General features: G+C 43.4%; 1 protein-coding gene across 2 annotated transcripts in view; it reads left to right on the plus strand.

The window, feature by feature from the left end:
- Positions 1 to 11415: 11415 nt before the first annotated feature.
- REEP3 (receptor accessory protein 3) overlaps positions 11416 to 19441 on the plus strand; it is a 68567-nt gene continuing 60541 nt past the window's right edge. Inside the window, exon 1 of one of the 2 annotated variants that reach the window (XM_074958861.1) lies at positions 11416 to 11538. In XM_074958861.1, the coding sequence (XP_074814962.1) occupies positions 11507 to 11538 (32 nt within the window). In that variant the 5' untranslated portion in view covers positions 11416 to 11506. The remainder of the gene's footprint in view (positions 11539 to 19441) is intronic. The other variant, XM_074958862.1, reaches the window with a different exon arrangement.

Raw genomic sequence — 19441 nt, forward strand, 5'->3', positions numbered from 1 at the left:
TATAAATACGTTGTGGGCTCCTAGAGCCCGGGCTATGCTTTCGTTGTTCTATCTCTAACTATAAAACATAGCCATGCTATTTACCAGTTTTCACAGACTGATTCTATAATGGGATGTGATATCATGTAAGAAGAACACAATATGATAGCAAGAAATGTCACAATTAGGAATCACGCTTTCGCAAAAAGCGTCAGCTGCTGTACTTCAGCAAAATGCCTGGTAGCACCTCTGGGTCAGATCTTGCAATGGGCGAAGTCCCTTTAAGTCACTGGGGTTCTGCGTGAGCATGAGTTAGCCCAAGTGCTGATCATTTAGGGATCAGGGCCTAAATTTGCTTCTATGAATAGAAGAAAATGCATGAAGAAAGTTAGTAGAAAAACCACTGTAAATGGACACAACATGTAGATTTTGCATGAGATCTTGTATCCTATTGATATAATATGAAAAACAGAATGGTCAAGGAGACTGAAACCCAAGAATTCCTGAGTTACAATTCAGGCTTTGCCAAAAACTCAGTAAGTAGCCTTCTTCATGTCACTTAATGTCTGTCTCCCCAGCTGTGAAATGGGGAAAACATTTTGCCCACCTCAAGGACTAATCATTAATGTTCATATATTTAAAGCACTCTTCAAGTGAGACCAAGAAAAGCAAGTGCAAGCCCTCGATAAGAGGGGTTATCAAAATACAGTTAAAACATACTGTTATTAAAAACTCTTAGCTATGAAAAGGGAATGTTTGATATCTTGGATTTGTGAAAAGTTTTTTTCATAACTAGATGGCCAAAGTTGTGTGGGATTTGTTCTGTTTGTTTGTTCCTTTTGTCTTAGTATTTCTAGTTTAATAGAAGACCATCAAAAAGTTTGGAGGTGATACTTAAAATGGATTTCATTATCAACTTGCTTCTTATTTTTCCAATATATCGTGTCATCTATCTCCTATGTGAATTAAAATATTGTATTGGTAATCTTCTATGTTTTCTTTATATTTATCTTCCTATATGACCTAAACAAATTACTAGGCTTCTTGTAATGTATTATCTGTCTTGAGTCTCAAACATGCTACAAAATAAAATATTATATTAAGAGAAATTACATTTAACGGCGATCTGCCTTTACCTTGAAACATGTCTTTAAATGTAAATTCTGCATTCCACTAGGGACAGTGTTTTCATGGGAACAAACGCAAAATAAATCCTTTTTTTCAGAAAAGGTTATGGGGGTGGAGGGCAGTCCTTTTGTTACAGGATAGTTTTCCCTCTTAAGCACACAGTGATTGTATGAAATAAAATGTAGTATGCAACCTATGGAATCACTGAATATAGTTACATCTACTAGTAAGTACAATAATGTTTAACTGTTTTCGGGAGGGATCTTTGTGAGATGTTATCAAATACCTTGCTTGCAGTAAGGAGTGATATTGTATATTAGTTCAACATAAGTGCTGGGAACTTAAGCCCTCCATCCTGCATTATACACTGGGTGATGCAGAATCATACAGAACTTCATTGAAGCAAAATGGGGCACAAGGGTCTGCTTGGATGGAACAGCTTACAGAACTGGAGCCTAAATTTTAATCTTCCCATGACTTCTTATATCTTGAAACTTCATTGTAAAAGTCAGCCTTAAGAACGAGGAGTACTTGTGGCACATTAGAGACTAACAAACTTATTTGAGCATAAGCTTTCGTGGGCTAAAACCCACTTCATCAGATGCACGCAGTGGAAAATACAGTAAGAAGATATATATATACACAGAGAACATGAAAAAATGGGTGTTGCCATACCAACTATAACAAGAGTAATCAGTTAAGGTGAGCTATTATCAGCAGGAGAAAAAAAACCTTTTGCAGTGATAAATCAGGATGGCCCATTTCCAACAGTTGACAAGAAGGTGTGAATAACAGTCGGGGGAAAAAGAAAAGGAGTACTTGTGGCACCTTAGAGACTAACCAATTTATTTGAGCATAAGCTTTCGTGAGCAAGGGGAAATAGTTTTACTTTATGTAATGACCCATCCACTCCCAGTCTTTATTCAAGCCTAATTTAATGGTGTCCAGTTTGCAAATTAATTCCAATTCAGCAGTTTCTCACTGGAGTCTGTTTTTGAAGTTTTTTTGTTGTAGTATTGCGACTTTTAGGTCTGTAATAGAGTGACCAGGGAGACTGAAGTGTTCTCCGACTGGTTTTTGAAGATTATAATTCTTGACGTCTGATTTGTATCCATTTATTCTTTTGCGTAGAGACTGTCCGGTTTGGCCAATGTACATGGCAGAGGGGCATTACTGGCAAATATGGCATATATCACATTGGTAGATGTGCAGGTGAACGAGCCTCTGATAGTGTGGCTGATGTGATTAGGCCCTTTGATGGTGTCCCCTGAATAGATATGTGGACACAGTTGGCAACGGGCTTTGTTGCAAGGATAGGTTCCTGGGTTAGTGGTTCTGTTGTGTGGTATGTGGTTGCTGGTGAGTATTTGCTTCGGGTTGGGGGGCTGTCTGTAAGCAAGGACTGGCCTGTCTCCCAAGATCTGTGAGAGTGAGGGATCGTCCTTCAGGATAGGTTGTAGATCTCTGATGATGCGTTGGAGAGATTTTAGTTGGGGGCTGAAGGTGACGGCTAGTGGCATTCTGTTACTTTCTTTGTTGGGCCTGTCCTGTAGTAGGTGACTTCTGGGTACTCTTCTGGCTCTGTCTATCCGTTTCTTCACTTCAGCAGGTGGGTACTGTACTTGTAAGAATGCTTGATAGAGATCTTGTAGGTGTTTGTCTCTGTCTGAGGGGTTGGAGCAAATGCGGTTGTATCGTAGAGCTTGGCTGTAGACAATGGATCGTGTGGTGTGGTCTGGATGAAAGCTGGAGGCATGCAGGTAGGAATAGTGGTCAGTAGATTTCTGGTATAGGGTGGTGTTTATGTGACCATCTCTTATTAGCACTATAGTGTCCAGGAAGTGGATCTCTTGTGTGGACTGGTCCAGGCTGAGGTTGATGGTGGGATGGAAATTGTTGAAATCACGGTGGAATTCCTCATGGGCTTCTTTTCCATGGATCCAGATGATGAAGATGTCATCAGTGTAGTGCAAGTAGAGTAGGGGCATTAGGGGACGAGAGTTGAGGAAGCGTTGTTCTAAGTCAGCCATAAAAATGTTGGCATACTGTGGGGCCAAGCAGGTACCCATAGCAGGACTGCTGACTTGAAGGTATACATTGTCCCCAAATGTGAAATAGTTGTGGGTGAGGACAAAGTCACAAAGTTCAGCCACCAGGTTTGCCATGACATTATTGGGGATACTGTTCCTTATGGCCTGTAGTCCATCTTTGTGTGGAATGTTGGTGTAGAGGGCTTCTACATCCATAGTGGCCAGGATGTTGTTTTCTGGAAGATCACCAATGGATTGTAGTTTTCTCAGGAAGTCAGTCACTTCAATCTCCCTGGTCACTCGATTACAGACCTAAAAGTCGCAGTACTACAACAAAAAACCTTCAAAAACAGACTCCAATGAGAAAGTGCTGAATTGGAATTAATTTGCAAACTGGACACCATTAAATTAGGCTTGAACAAAGACTGGGAGTGGATGGGTCATTACACAAAGTAAAACTATTTCCCCATGCTCATTTTTTCCCCCTATTGTTCCTCACACGTTCTTGTCAACTGTTGTAAATGGGCCATTCTGATTATCACTACAAAAGGTTTTTTTTCTCCTGCTGATAATAGCTCACCTTAACTGATTACTCTCGTTATAGTTGGTATGGCAACACCCATTTTTTCATGTTCTCTGTGTATATATATATATATACATCTTCCTACTGTATTTGCCACTGCATGCATCCGATGAAGTGGGTTTTAGCCCATGAAAGCTTATGCTCAAATAAATTTGTTAGTCTCTAAGGTGCCACAAGTACTCCTCGTTCTTTTTGCTGATACAGACTAACAGACCTACCACTCTGAAAGTCAGCCTTGTTAGCTGCAACGCTGGAGATGTTTCCTTATTTGAAGTGTGTATAAATAAAGGGCTAGATTGCTGCTTTCATTTCATGCATGTTTCTAGAAGAATCCTATCTGGGTAAGTCCGTTTAAAAAAATTCATTTCAGAGGCAGTATGTTAAATGATGCAACAACCACATCCCTCTATCCCCGTTTTTGTGCAAGTTATCCCTTGCAATCCTGAGTTACAGTTTAAATTGACCTTTTATTCTGTAACCACCATAGTTTTTAATCCCAAAGTCCTTAAACAACGATTGAAAGGGTAATAATCACTATGGAAGTATAGAGTTCTCTAATACTGGCTTCCAGCTTTCTGAGCTATGAAACTTTATGCTTATCAGGGAAATATAGTCAAAACTTGAAATACTTAATTTCTGTTAACCTAATTTTGTGCCTCAATTACCAACTCCAGCCATTTGGCTTTGTTTCTATGTATTGTTTCTGAAAGGTGTTTTTAAATAAAAGACATAATGGTGAGACCTGTGCTTATATGGTAGTGAAACAAACAATGACTGAATTGGGTTTGGTGGGATGGGTAGATAAGGCATTCTAGCACTCACTAGTGGGATGAAAATCATTTTTTTTCACTGACATTGCAACTTTCCTCTGAAGTCAGTGTTTTATGAACACTAATTAAAACACTTCCCAGCTGCTCCAAGGTAGATATTATCCCCATTTAACAAATCTTGAAGTTGTTTCTGTTGCAGATGGTGGCACTGAGGTTAAATGACTTCCCCAAAGTCAATCAGTGGAAAAGGTTGGAAGATAACATAAGAATCTCAACTTCCAGTCCTCTGCTTTAATCACTAGACAACACATTGAACAGAAGCAGTATTTATCTTAAAGTTTTTGCCTTAGCGCTGTTAAATGCTAGTAGGACAATAAAATGTGAGCACTCCAAAGAACTGTAAGGAAATTTCAGTTGAATATGGATATAAGCAGAACTCCCTTTGCAACTTCTAGCACCCAAAAGGCACTGAATAAACTAAGTTTTAAAGTAATTATTTAACAGTCTTAATCCTCAGACTAATCTCTGCCCAGCACTGTCCTCTTGTGCCTTGTACTGGGCTGAGGACATTAACACTTAATATTGCATCTAATATATATATATATATATATATATATATATATATAGGTGCCACTGTGGATTGGTCAGGAGCTTAGGGAGGCTTTCACCTCAGGGTGTGAATCTTACCCAGGTGTATGGTAGGGCTATATCAAATTACCATCTGCCAGCCCTTGTATATGATATATATTGTGTACATGAAACAAATTGATGGATTTGATTAAATTTCTGTCTCTAAGCATCGGCACAAACAAGTGGCACTCATGGCTGTCCTACCAGAGAGAGCAACCCTAAATGAGCTCTGACAAACACATATCCCCCGCTCCCCCAGGCCTGTAAGTCAGGGTTTCTATTTGTAGTGGGGCACAGGAAAGCTTTCACTGCTAGTGCTGTCCTGCAATTCTTGTGACCAGAGGGCTTCAAGCTCCACGGGTGTGATTCTGCAACCAAACTTTGCCATTTAAAATAACTCACTCAGCCGATGGCATTTGGCCTGTCTTTTATAGGACAAAGCAGGGAAACCCCATCTTATATCAGGCAGCGAAACTCTGAACACAGGGAAAGCACACTCACTAGGTAGGGCTTCCAAGAGTCCTGCCTAGAAATTCTTAATGACCTCTTCCCTCCCTCCTTGTCGTAAGCCATTCTGACTGTCCTATAACCTACCAACCTTAATATACTATCTTCAACCCAGCTGGTCTGTCCTTCCAACCCAATCGCTGATGGGTAGGACTCTAAGTAGATGAGGTCAAAAAATAAGTATATTGAAGTGGGTCGGAACTATACAGAAAATACAAAAAGGGGATGGAACAGGAAGAAAACAATGAAGAGGACAAAATGAACACTGTACTCATCTGTTCACACTTTAATGTGTCCTCTCAACTTCCATTCCAAAAGAAAATAGGTGGGAAGAAAGTGAATATCCTTTCCTCCTCCCAGTTCTGAATTAACTTCATTATGTTTTACTGCCTTCCTCATGCACCTGCATGAAAGATGTTGCACATGCATGAGAGAGGTGGCCTGGGTTTTCCTTCCAAAATCAGATAAGGCTCATGGTACTTGCAGAAAAAGGAGAATGATACAATCCTGGCTACAAGGGCAAGGAAGAAAGAAAACTATACATTACTGGCTATGGGGTGCAAGGGAAAGATAAATGATACCACATGGGTAGTAGTGGAGAAGGGAATGATACAGTTCTGGGTGTAGGGTGTTTTGAATATGGCAAACTATGATACAGCCCTATCTGGGGATTGGATGATTTGAGAATAGAAACCTCTCTAGATACCAGGGCATCTGTCACTGCTGTTCCTTCTTTCTACATATAAGAACTGCCATAGTGGGTTAGACCAGTGGTTCATCTAATCTGGCATTCTGTCTCCCATGCAGGCCTGGGCCAGAAGCTGCAGAGCAAGGTCCAAGAAAGAGCAGAGTGGACAACTGTCATAAATATAAAGGGAAAGGTAACCACCTTTCTATATACAGTGCTATAAAATCCCTCCCGGCCAGAGGCAAAATCCTTTCACCTGTAAAGGGTTAAGAAGCTAAGGTAACCTTGGTGGCACCTGACCCAAAATGATCAATGAGGGGACAAGATACTTTCAAAGCTGGAGGGGGGAAAAAGGTTGTTGTCTGTGTGATACCTTTGCTAGGAACAGATCAAGGATGCAAGCCTTCCAGCTCCTGTAAAGTTAGTAAGTAATCTTGCTAGAAAATGCATTAGATTTCCTTTTGTTTTTGGCTTGTAAAATTCGCTGTGCTGGAGGGAATGTGTATTCCTGTTTTTGTGTCTTTTTGTAACTTAAGGTTTTGCCTAGAGGGATTCTCTACGTTTTGAATCCGATTACCCTGTAAAGTATTTACCATCCTGATTTTACAGAGGTGATTCTTTTACCTTTTCTTTAAATAAAATTCTTCTTTTGAGAACCTGATTGATTTTTCATTGTTCTTAAGATCCAAGGGTTTGGGTCTGTGTTCACCTGTACCAATTGGTGAGGATATTATTATCAAGCCTTCCCCAGGAAAGGCGGTCTAGGGCTTGGAGGGATATTTTTGGGGAAGACGTCTCCAAGTGGTCTCTTTCCCTGTTCTTTGTTTAAATCGCCTGGTGGTGGCAGCGTGTCAGGTTTTAAACCTAAGCTGGTTCCCGAGGCAAGAAAGAAATCTGTGTCTTGGGGAAGTTTTAACCTAAGCTGGTAAGAATAAGCATAGGGGGTCTTTCATGCAGGTCCCCACATCTCTACCCTAGAGTTCAGAGTGGGGAAGGAACACTGACAACAACTATGGAATAAATTAGGAAGAGAACACTTCTTCCTAATTCATCAATTAGTGGCTGCTTTATTCCCTGAAGCATGAGGTGATTATAACATTTCTTAAAGAAATTATATTCTCAGTCTCACGTTTGTTTCAATTTAGTATCTCCTTATTCTTGTATTGGGAGAGGGGGGTAAATAGTAGCTCCCTCTCCCAATACAAGCTTACAAGATTAGCTTTTCTATATCATTATTTTCTATGTCTCTATCATATCCCTTCTTAACCATTTCCTATCAGAAATAAGTAGTCCCAATTTCTTCTCATATAGAAATGTATTATCAGCCTCTGAACTCCTTCTGTTTCTGCTATTAGAAATAGGGTGATCAAAACTGACATGTTCCAGGTTAGGGCACGCCAACTAGCTATAAGATGCCATAACAAGTTCAGTATCATAACTTGGTATAACAAGTTCAGACGCGAACAGAGGAGAAGCAAACAGAGGGAGCTTGTCTGGTGAGGGTTCCCACAGAGTCTTTTGCCTTTCAGGCTTCTGTGATCAGTAAATACAACATCTGAAGAGGCTCTTAGAAGGAAGACAATATGGATAGTGAGCAATCAGCTGTTGTGACCTGCACAGGATGTGCATGTTTCTCTTTCTTCCAGAGGATAGAAGCGACTTCGTCTGTACAAAGTGCAAGCTGGTCTCCATATTGGAAGAGAAGGTTAAAGTACTAGAGACGCAAGTATCAACCCTGAGTTGCATCAGAGAAAATGAAGACTTTCTGGATAGAAGTCAGTGTTTGGTACTGCAGGGCACAGCATGCTGGAGAATCAGAGAGGGCAGTGCAGAACGGGGAAGAAAATTAGCACCATGTGACCTCCAGAAGAAGAAAGAGGAGAACTCAAGTACCCCCAATGTAGATCGAGGTAAGAAACCATTTTCAGGCTCTCTGTACACGTACTACAGTGGAGAATGGGTTGGAAGAGTCATCTAAGGGAAGGGATCAGAAGGAGACCCCATCGATCGGAAAGCATGGGATGCATTGTCCTACGGATGGGGGTTCCACGACCACCACTCCCAAGAGGAGGAGTTGGGTGGTGGTGGTTGGGGACTCCCTCCTAAGGGGGACGGAGTTATCCATCTGCTGTCCAGACTGAGAAACTCGAGAAGTGTGTTGCTTGCCTGGAGCTAGAATTCAAGGTGTGATGGAGTGTCTGCCGAGACTGATCAAGCCCTCGGACCACTACCCCTTCCTACTTCTCCACATGGGCACCAATGATACTGCCAAGAATGACCTTGAGCGGGTCATTGCACACTATGTGGCTCTGAGAAGAAGGATAAAGGAGTTTGAGGCACAAGTCATGTTCGCGTCCATCCTCCCTGTTGAAGGAAAAGGCCCAGGTAGGGACCATCAAATTGTGGAAATAAATGCGTGGTTGCAGAGGTGGTGTCAGAGAAAGGGCTTTGGATTCTTCGACCATGGCAAGTTGTTCCAGGAAGAGTGATTTCTAGGAAGAGATGGGATCCTCCTAACGAAGAGAGGGAAGAGCACCAGTTTTGCCCCCACCTTATAGTAGCTCTATCTGGATTGTATTTCCCTAGTTTATTTGTGAGAAGGTCATGTGAGACAGTTTAAAAAGCTTTACTAAAATCAAGATATACCACAGCTATCACTTCCCCCCATCCACAAGACTTGTTACCCTGTCAAAGAAAGCTATCAGGTTGGTTTGACACTATTTGTTCTTGACAAATCCATGGTGACTGTTACTTATCACCTTATTATCTTCTAGATGTTTGCAAATTGATTGCTTAATTATTTGCTCCATTATCTTTCCAGGTACAGAAATTAAGCTGACTAGTCTGTAATTCCCCGAGTTTTCCGAATTTCCCTTTTTATAGATGGGCACTATATTTGCCCCTTTCCAGTCTTCTGGAATGACTTGAAGATATCTAACTTGTCTAAGTAATTTTTAACTTGTTCTTTTCTTATTTTAGCCTCTGATCCTACCTCATTTTCACTGACATTCACCATGTTAGACGTCCAATCACCACCAGCCTTCTTGGTGAAAACCGAAAGAAAGAAAGAAGGAATTAAGCCATTTCCACATTTTTTGTTATTATTTCCACCCCCTCATTGAGTAACGGGCCTACCATGTCCTTGGTCTTCCATCTGCTATTGTGCTGTCCTTTCATTTAGGATTATATTTTGCTGAAGTTCCTCAGTCTTTTCTAGTCTTGACTGACTTAAATGTCATCTGTGAATGTTGTCACCTCACTGTTTGACACCTTTTTCCACATCATGAATAAACGCCACACTTTGTGCCTAGAGGCATCGTACTATTAACCTTTGCCATGGTGAAAATTTTACCTTTTACTCCTACCTGTGACTTTTGTTTCCTAGTCAGTTTATAATCTGATAGTATATTGCATCTCATTCCAGTACTCCTGGATTCCTTATAGTCCCTAAAGAAATATATTGTTAACGGCTTTATGGAAAGCCTGTCAATCAATTTTTCTTCATCCACTATTTAGGTGGTCCCCAAACTGTGGGAGGAACATTTGCAGGGGCATGTGGGAAGGTCAGGGCCAGCCCCCATGGGGGGCGGGGAGGGAGCAACACCCATCTCTGGCCCCAGCTCCGCTCCACGCCCACCTCCACTCCACCCCCTGTTCTGCCCCAAGCCCAGTTCCAATCCACCCCCTGCCAAACTCTGCCCTCATTCCTTCTCCACCCCCAGGCCAGCTCCACCTCTAGCCCCAGCTTCTCCCCCATCCCCAGTTCTGACCCAAGCTCCTCTGCTGAGGAAGCCTTGGCTGTGCAGCAATGGAGGTGAGGCATGGACAGATTCCATTGCTGGTAAGGGTGGGGCAGGCATGATAGGAAAAAGTTTGGACCCCACTGCACTATTTTAATTACTACAATTATTTGAGCATGTTGACTGGAGGTACAATTTTCTTTTACAGGAGCTGTAATGGTTAGCACCTATCATATAGTTTGGGGTTTTTTTTAAATAATTTACTGTTTCAGCCAACTTTGCTAGTACTAAAGCTAAACTCAGTGGCCTACATTTGAGGCTCACTTGAAAGCCTTCAATTCTCTTGGATTAACAGCTGGTGACTTTGCTCTTTCATGAATTTGTTCCAGCACCCTCGCTGTTTTGACATGTCTTATTTTGTGGTAGTACCTCCTTTATATTACCTGAAAAAGGGTCACAGTGGGGTAGATATCTTTATCCTTTGAAGACTGATGCAAGGAAATGATTTAGCTCCTTTGTACTATTTATGTCCTCAATTGCTCCTTGGTACTCCAGAAGTCCTTCTGATAGTTTTAGGCTTCTTCCTGACAAGCTGAAATAATCTCATTTGTGTGTGCATTTTACATCTCACTTGAACACAATGTTAAAGAGGAATTAGCTAGTTTGTGCTGTAACTCAGTGGTTGAGTCATAGCTGTGAGTTAAATCATTACGAGCCTAGAACTGACTAGCTGGAGAACTAATTTAGGGTGTTGAAAAAAATCAGTTTTAACTTTCTGCTGTGGTGACACTTGGCCAGTTCACAGGCAGGTAGCTGGAGATGCCCGTTATTAGCCTTTAATTAGACCTGCCGGCCTCACCCCCAACATCCCGCACCAGGACCCCTTCACTGGTCCTATAAGGCGGCTGCTGTTGTATCTGTCTTCCTGGGAGAAAGACTGGTCCCCTCCTCCACCCGGTTGCCCTGTCTCCACCGGCTCTGTTCCGTGCTGGGGGCTCTGAAGAGACATGAGCAACCCCGAGGTGCCCGCCGCCCGCTGAAGAGTGCGGGCTTCCGGACCTCGGTCCACGCAGACGGCAGAGCTGTTCCCCCGCACTCCCGGTCTTGTGGGAACCATCAAAACCCCTCCTTGGGCCAGGCTAAGGCCAGAGGGGACCCAGCCCCGCCCAGAGAAAGCTGGGCGCATGCGCTGACCATGTGAATGGCTCGCTCCCCGCTCCCCGCCCCGTCGCATGTGAGCACAGCGCTTGTGCAACCTAACAAGCGTATTGGCAGCGCCTTGTGCTGCAGCCAATCACGTTGTAGAGGCGTGGCCTTTCCGAGCCTGGGCGTGGAGTGAGTGGGGCTGCAGGGGCTGGGAGGAAGGCGGCCCGGGGGGTGGAGCCACTTAGGGCCGGGTTCTGGAGTTCAGCTGCTGCTCGCGGAGAGAGGCGGCAGCTGCCTCGGCCAGGATGGTGTCGTGGATAATCTCCCGAGCGGTTGTGTAAGTGACCCGGTCCGGTCTCCTGTGGGGACCGTGCTCGGGAGCCCAAGTGTCTCCTCTTTTGTGTGGGGAGGGGTCGGCCTGGGGGAGCTGCGGGGGATGGCTCGCGGCCGGTGACCACGGCGACCCTGCCGAGGCCCCTGCTCGGCTGGCGCGGTTCAGCCGTGCGCCCCCGGGGCTGTTGTTAGCGTCTCCTTAGTGCCATCAAGGAGGGACGCGAAGGCTGTCCTGTGCAGCCGAAGCGCCGCCCGGTGGCCTCTCTGCTCCTGGGCCCCTGACAATGGGCGGCATTTATGGCCTTGTGTTCCCGGTTCGGCCCTTTGTCTGGTTGCTGTCACTTGACATTCCTGCGCTGCAGTAACGTGTAGACAGCTTGGGGGGGAGGGGAGCCGAGTCCTGGGGAATGGGCCCCCAGGGCTGTCTCCCCAGAGGGCTCCCTGCTCCCAGTGTGACAGCCTGAGCCAGATTCCTGTGCCCTCGGGCAGCCTGCTTCGGTCATGTGTGGGCTTGACCTTTGTCTGCCTATGCTTCCAGCGGCTTAGTAATGCATAGAAACGTTTCGTGTCCTTCTCTGAGGGAGGGAACTCCAGTTACTAGAAAGAGACCGATATTAGTAATGGGCCATTTGATCATTAAAAACATAGATAGCTGGGTATGTGATGACTGGGAGAAGCGAATGGTGACTTGCTTGCCTGGTGCAAAGGTTGCAGATCTCTTGAGACATCAAGACAGGTTTATGTGTAGTGTTGGGGAGGAGCCAGTGGTTGTGGTATGTGTAGCTACCAATGACATAGGGAAGGATAGGCGAGAGGTCCTGGAGACCAAATTAAGGCTGCAAGGTAGGAGATTGAAGTCCAGGGCCTCCATGGTAGCATTCTCTGAAATGCTTCCAGTTCCATGCCCAGGGCCAGTTAGACAGGCAGAAATGCAGGGTCTTAATGCATGGATGAGGTGATGGTGTAAGGAGTAGGGGTTTACATTTATTAGGCACTGGGGAAACTTTGGGGAAAGGGGGGGGCTTATACAGGAAGCCTGGGCTCCACCTAACCAAAATGGAAGCAGATTACTGGTGCTTAAAATTAAAAAGGTGCTGTAATAAAATTAAAAAGATGTAATAGTGAGTTGGGGAGAGACTCAACCAAGCCCCTGGCTAATAGGTATCTATAGAATAAGATTCCAGGATTGCCACTCTGGTACTTGCAAGGTCTGAGTGAGTGATGGACAGAGCTATAAGCATGGTTGAGGGCTCTTTGAAGCTGGTGATATTTTCAACAATCCTCACTGGGGTTTGAAGTTTATCCTACAATTTAAGTATCAGCCATTTTGACTTGTGTGGGTATACTCAGGTATCAATGCTTCAAGAGTCCTAGACCATTGTGATATCAGAGATAGGTAACTAAACCAATCACCACATTGACTTTACAGCTAATTTGCATATAACAATTTGGTTGTTGTAGGGAGACTAAACAGATGATGGAGTATTTGGCCCAACTAGCACACCTGTGTGAGAGGGTGGGGTTTTAGCTATTAATTAGTCTATAACATTACACCTTCAGACTTTGCTAACAATCATAATTGTGTAAGCTAAATCTGCTGAATTTATGGTGGCAATCAGTTTCCTGACCATAATTGATATATCTACATACTAACCTAAGAGTAGCTTTGTGTGATACCAGAGCTTCTCCTACAATGTGATTGGCCATTTTCCTTCCCCCCCCCCCTTTATTAGAGTATACAATAGGCATATAGCTTAAACATAATTATTGTATTAAATAATAGCTACATTTCCATAACATGTGATAGTTAAAAAAATAAGCAAGTTAACTGTTTAAAACATTTGTCCAGTAACAGTTTTAATGAAGAATGGTGTAGAATTTTTAGGAACAACTGCAGTGTGACCTCTTAAATTTCACAGGGTTCAAAATGCTTACTAGAAACAAAAGAAAAAAAAACCTCACCAAAGAAACTTGTCACAAGAACAGAATACAAGGGATGCTACCAATCCTGATAAAGGTGACTTTTGGTTATCAGCAGCACTTACCTGAGAACCAATCCTATGTGATTGACTACAGTGTTAATGGGATTCGGGTATTAGCAACTGTCATGCTGCATATAGACAACTGGGGGAGAGGGGGCTAGGTGTTTGTTTGCGGGGGGTGGTTGACCTCAGTCATAGGCAGATTTGTTAGGCTGCAACTAAGGAAGGAAGCACTGCGACTTGCTCAGGGAGAGGTCCATCCAACCCCAGTGCTTTCTTCCTTGTCTGTGTTCCTGCAAACCTGCCTGTGGCCAGTGACTACCGTCTCTCTCAAGCAATAATGGGCTGTGTGCCCAATCCTTGTCCAACTGGGGAGCCCCTGGCAGTGTCCCAGTGCTGTGGACTGGGAGGGAAAGCTGTGGACAGGGAAGCAGCAGGGAGGGGTACTGCAGCCTCGATGCTGAGCCTTTCTGCGGGGACCGGGGGGGTGGGGGCCTGTAGAGCTGCATGGTATCTCTGCCTATGCTATCCAGGCTGCGTTCTACCTTGGCGCTGGAGATTGGGGTTTAGCACATCCCATAGTGCTTCCCTGGCTGCACCAAAAGAAAATAGGTGTTGGAGTAGAGGGTGGGAGGGCTGCTGAGTGAGTGTATGGCCATAAAAGATGAGGAAACAAATGTGAAGAGGAGAGATGTGCTGGTGTACTAGCTTTCCTGTGGATCCTCCTAATGCCAACAGTAAGATGGCGCTTAAGAAGATAAATTCTAAAAGTGAAAAGTGTTAGGCCTTTTGTGTATTCAAATATTGACTGCTATATTGTAATGAAAATGCCTACACTTTGACCTAAACTGCTTGATAATCTCTATCCATTTTAGAGAAAATGCTTTTCTCTCATGAAGCTGATATTTTTTTGCTGTTTCTGCTGTTTCTATTTACAGTAATAGTCATGAAGCTGAGGCTGTAAACTTTTTATTTGTTGTAAGGAAATCATTCCCATGTTGTTGAGCTTGTTTCTCTGCTGCTGTCTTATCCCTCTTTTTGGATTTTGACAGTTTTCCCTGTAACTTAAGCTTTATTTGTTTTGACAAACTTCACAGAACAAAGCCCCAAACTAACTGTTCAGTCTTGATAGCGGATGCTTAAATGAAAAATCTTAAGTCAACTTACCCAGTTCACAAACAAATGTTGTAGTCAAAGATATTGCTAGTCAATGTTTAGATCACTGATGGCTAAAGTAGACTGTGACTGCAAGCATCCCTATTCAAATATTCAATGCATACAGTCATATGTAAACATGCTCATATCAAATGTGTAGCTAAGTATGCAGTCACCTGCTTCCACTTATTTCTGTTACTGCATTAGGTCACATATAATTAATACAAAGCAATATAATGTTTGATAAGAACTTCAGTGGGTTAAAAAAGCAGAGTCAGCTATCTCATGTAGTAGTTTCATGTTTTGTTGAAAGCAACAGTCCTAGACTAGCCATGGCTGAGAACCTTAGTTTGTAATTATGACATATGGCCCATAATGATGATGCTGGGCATTATTTTACACAAAATGACTGAATGTTGTACTTGGCACATCTCTCATCCAGAGACTTAAAAGTAAATTAATGCTACAGCAGCCTGTGCAAGAAGCAGGTTGTTATCCCCACTTTTCAGATTTTTATGGGGAGGACGGGGAGAACTGAGGCAGTATGTAGCGTGGTTCTGCTCTTTATTGACTCTCCTTGAGAGGCTCAGATAATTTTTGTCTTTTCTGGGAGAAGGGAAGATGTTTAAAAGTACAGGTCTTAAGACCCCCTTCGTACTCTGCTTGCCCCATTTCCTAGCTGCAGAGCCCTGACAAAGTGGCTATATCCAGTATCTCAGAAAGGTGGAGGCAGGAGGATGGATGACTGCATCCAGGAGGGTAAACTAAGGGACTGTGAGGCAAGAGAACAGGTCCTGTGTGAGGCTAGGGGAGTAAAAACTGAAATGGAGTTGGTGAGGGAAGGGAGCTGGAGTGGGAAATGGGGAAGGAGGTCAGGAGAAGGTATGGGGCATGCTATAAGTAGGGCTCTACCAAATTCACAGTCCATTTTGGTGAACTTCACGGTCATGGGATTTTAAAAAACCCTAAATTTCATGATTTCAGCTATTTAAATCTGAAATTTCATGGTGGTATAATTGTAGGGGTTCTGACCACTGTTCCTGCTAAGCTGTGTGCGTGTGCATGTGTGCATGTGCACACAGATCCTAAACCCTGTGCACACGGTGAAACACCGCGTGCACAAAAATTTGCACAGAAGAAATTTTTTGTGTACACGGCCTGTCAAAAATTAGAGGGAACATTGGTCCTGACCCCAAAAATAGTTGTGGGGGTTGCAAAGTTATTGTAGGGCCATTGCGGTATTGCTATCCTTACTTCTGCTGGTGGCAGCGGTGTTGCCTTCAGAGCTGGGCAGCTGGAGAGCAGTGGCTGCAGGCCAGGGGACCGGGTCTGAAGGCGGAGCTGCTGCCAGCAGCTGCGCAGAAGTAAGGATGGCAGGGTATGGTATTGCCACTCTTACTTCTGTGCTGCAGATGGTGGGGTGCTGCCTTGAGAGCTGGCTGCCCGGCCAACAGCTGCCACTCTCTGGCCACCCGGCTCTGAAGGCAGTGCAGAAGTAAGGGTTGCAGTACCGCAATCCCCCTAAAATAACCTTGTGATTTCCTTTTGCGTCAGGACCCCCAATTTGAGAAACGCTGGTCTTCCCAGTGAAATCTGTATACTATAGGGCAAAAGCACACAAAAGACCAGATTTGACATGGGAGAGGGGAGACCCGATTTCATGGTCTGTGACACGTTTTTCATGGACTTGAATTTGGTCGGGCCCCAGCTATAAGAGCCGGCTTTCAATTAAATGGTCTCCAGTCTTTGATTCCTTCCTGCTTCTGCTTCTTTCACCCAACTCCCAAGCTTGCTCTGGCTCCTTGCCCTGATAAATTTCCTTTCTTGCTTCTTGATCTGCTCCTCTGCCCTGCCCTGCCCTGCCCCCCTCCCCCAGCCCTGTTCTGCTGGACCCAGTTTTGTGGGTTTGGAAATGGAATGACACAGTGGGAAAGATATAAACATTGGTGCCCCTCAGCCAAACGGTGCTTATTTCAGGGCCTTGCAGAAGTTGAGTTGTCTAGTGTTTGAAAAGGGAAATAATGTAACTGAATTGGGTATGGTGCAGTTGTTCGTATCTATATAATATCTACATGAGTCCTGTATATTTTAAATAGAGACAGACCAGATTGCACACAAACAACTCCAGAAACCATGGTTTCATTCATCCTGAGCAGCCTCCTGGAACAGCTGCCTTTATTGGTGTCCCTCCAGGTCTCCAACTGTTGTCCCAACTGCCATAGAACCTTTACCTCCTGGCTGACCTACTGCTTTCTATTTGGTAGTCAGAAGAGCCGCAGCAGATTCATCTGAAGTAGACATAACCTGGCCCTCTGCTGATCTATTATCAGACAGTGGATTTGCTACATTTGCCCCAAGTGTCTTTAAAACAAAACAACCTAAAATTATAGTTCCTCTAGAATAGACTTCAATTTCAGGAGACTCATCTCAGATTTAGTAAAATTACAGTGATATGTAGTGACTGCTAGGGCTGGAAGGAATCAGGTCAGAGCCACGATTGGAGTACACACTTTTGACTAATATGTGGACAGTTTTGAAAATACTAGAAGGGGTTAAAATAACTGGCCCATATATTGTCAGTGCTTTGACTAATCCTTCATGAAATATCTGAACTTGTCTAAGCAAATGCTTTATTATAGGGCTGTCAATTAGTCACAGTTAACTCGTGATTAATTCAAATTAATTGTAATTAAAAACTAATTGTGATTAATCCCAGTTTTAATCACACTGTTAAACAATAGAATACCAATTTGAAATTTATTAAATATTTTTGGATGTTTTTCTATATTTTCAAATATATTGATTTCAGTTACAACACAGAATACAAAGTGTACAGTGCTCGCTTTATATCTTATTACAAATATTTGCACTTGAAAAATAAAAAAATAAATAGCATTTTTCAATTCACCTCATACAAGTACTGTATTGAAATCTCTGTATCATGAAAGTTGATTTTACAAATGTAGAATTGTGTGTGTGGGGAAAAAAACAACCCCCCCCCCCCCGAACTCAAAAACAAAACAGTCGAACTTTAGAGCCTACAAGTCCACTGAGTCTGACTTCTTGATCAGCCAATTGCTCAGACAAACAAGTTTGTTTACATTTGCAGGAGATAATGCGGCCTGCTTCTTGTTTACGATGTCACCTGAAAGTGAGAACAGGCATTTGCATGGCATTGTTGTAGCTGGCATTGCAAGGTATTAAAGTGCCAGATGCGCTAAATATTCGTATGCCTCTTCATGCTTTGGCCACCATTCCAGAGCACATGCTTCCATGCTAATAATGGCTTCTGCTTAATAATGATCCAAAGCAGTGCAGACCGACGAATGTTCATTTTCATTATCTGAGTCACATGCTGAACAAGAAGTAGGACTGAGTGGATTTGTTTCTACATGTTTTGGTGACTTCTACTGTTTAAAAACTTTTCTCTGATCTTGAAGTTTGAATCAAAGCATTCTTTCTCACTTGTAGGGTCTTAGCAATTGTGTATATATCAGTTACTGGAAGACAATATGTTGTCATAACTTGAAACTAAATTATCTATATGCTAGGTGTCAGTTACAGCCTGGTATGGGTGAGATGAGACTATTCTGTAGCAGCATGTTTGGCACTAATAATAATAATGTGAAGTGTCCTACATAAACAAAAGTAGATGTCCTCTTTATTTAAAAAAAAAACAAAAAACAAAAACCTGTGAAAAACAGACTTTTTTTTTTCCCCTAGTTACCATGTTATGCTCTTTAGAAACGAAAGGTCTCCCATACATGGGACTTTTTAACTGAGACAAAGCTGTAATATTGTACATACAACTTAGCCAACTGGGTTGATTGAGTTGGAAGGTCAGATGGATTGTCAAAAGATAATTTATTGGTCCATATTAGAACTGAAGATTCTCTTGTCTTCCTGTCACTTGTACTTATTACTAGAACTCATCATGACTATGGCCGAGTGTCTGTCACAGAAGTCATGGATTCCACTTACCTCAAGGGGAGAGGGGGCAGCTCCCACTGCCATGTCCCTGCAGCTCTGAGGTGGAGGGGCAAGGGGGCTCCACCTGCAGGTGCCACCGCTGCGGTTCCCAGCCAATGGGAGCTGCGGAGCCGGTGCTTGTCAGGAGCAGTGCCCGGAACCCCCCTGGTCACCCCTCCCCTTAGGAGCTGCAGAGACATACTAGTTGGAGCTGGCTAGGGAGCCTGCCAGCCCTGCCCCGAGCCCCAGCGGGGGTCCTGGGCCACGCGCCGAGCCCCAGTGTGGATCCTGGCCTAAGGTTTAGTTAGGGGTATATAATAAAAGTCATGTATAGGTCATGGCTGTGAAATTTTGTTTACTGCCCATGACTTGTACTAAAAATACCCATGACTAAAACGTAGCCTTAATCATGATTTATTTCTCCAACATGGAATATTAAAGGAAGAGATGGATGGGTAAGTGCAGCAGCCTTTAAACCCTGGAGTTGAAAGAAAACCTTTTGTAGTGGTAAACACCCATTTTTTTCATGGTTTGTGTGTATAAAAAGATCTTCTGTACTTTCCACAGTATGCATCCGATGAAGTGACCTGTAGCTCACGAAAGCTTATGCTCAAATAAATGGGTTAGTCTCTAAGGTGCCACAAGTACTCCTTTTGTTTTTGCGAATACAGACTAACATGGCTGTTACTCTGAAACCTACCATTCATACTGTAGTTAAACATAACTTTGCCTTTGCCCAGAGACCCTATTGGAATTTTTCTGGTAATCCACTTAAGTGTAGAAGCTGGTGACAGATGGGTT

This window comes from Natator depressus, chromosome 7 (genome assembly GCF_965152275.1).
Source record: "Natator depressus isolate rNatDep1 chromosome 7, rNatDep2.hap1, whole genome shotgun sequence".
NCBI classification, from domain to species: domain Eukaryota; kingdom Metazoa; phylum Chordata; order Testudines; family Cheloniidae; genus Natator; species Natator depressus.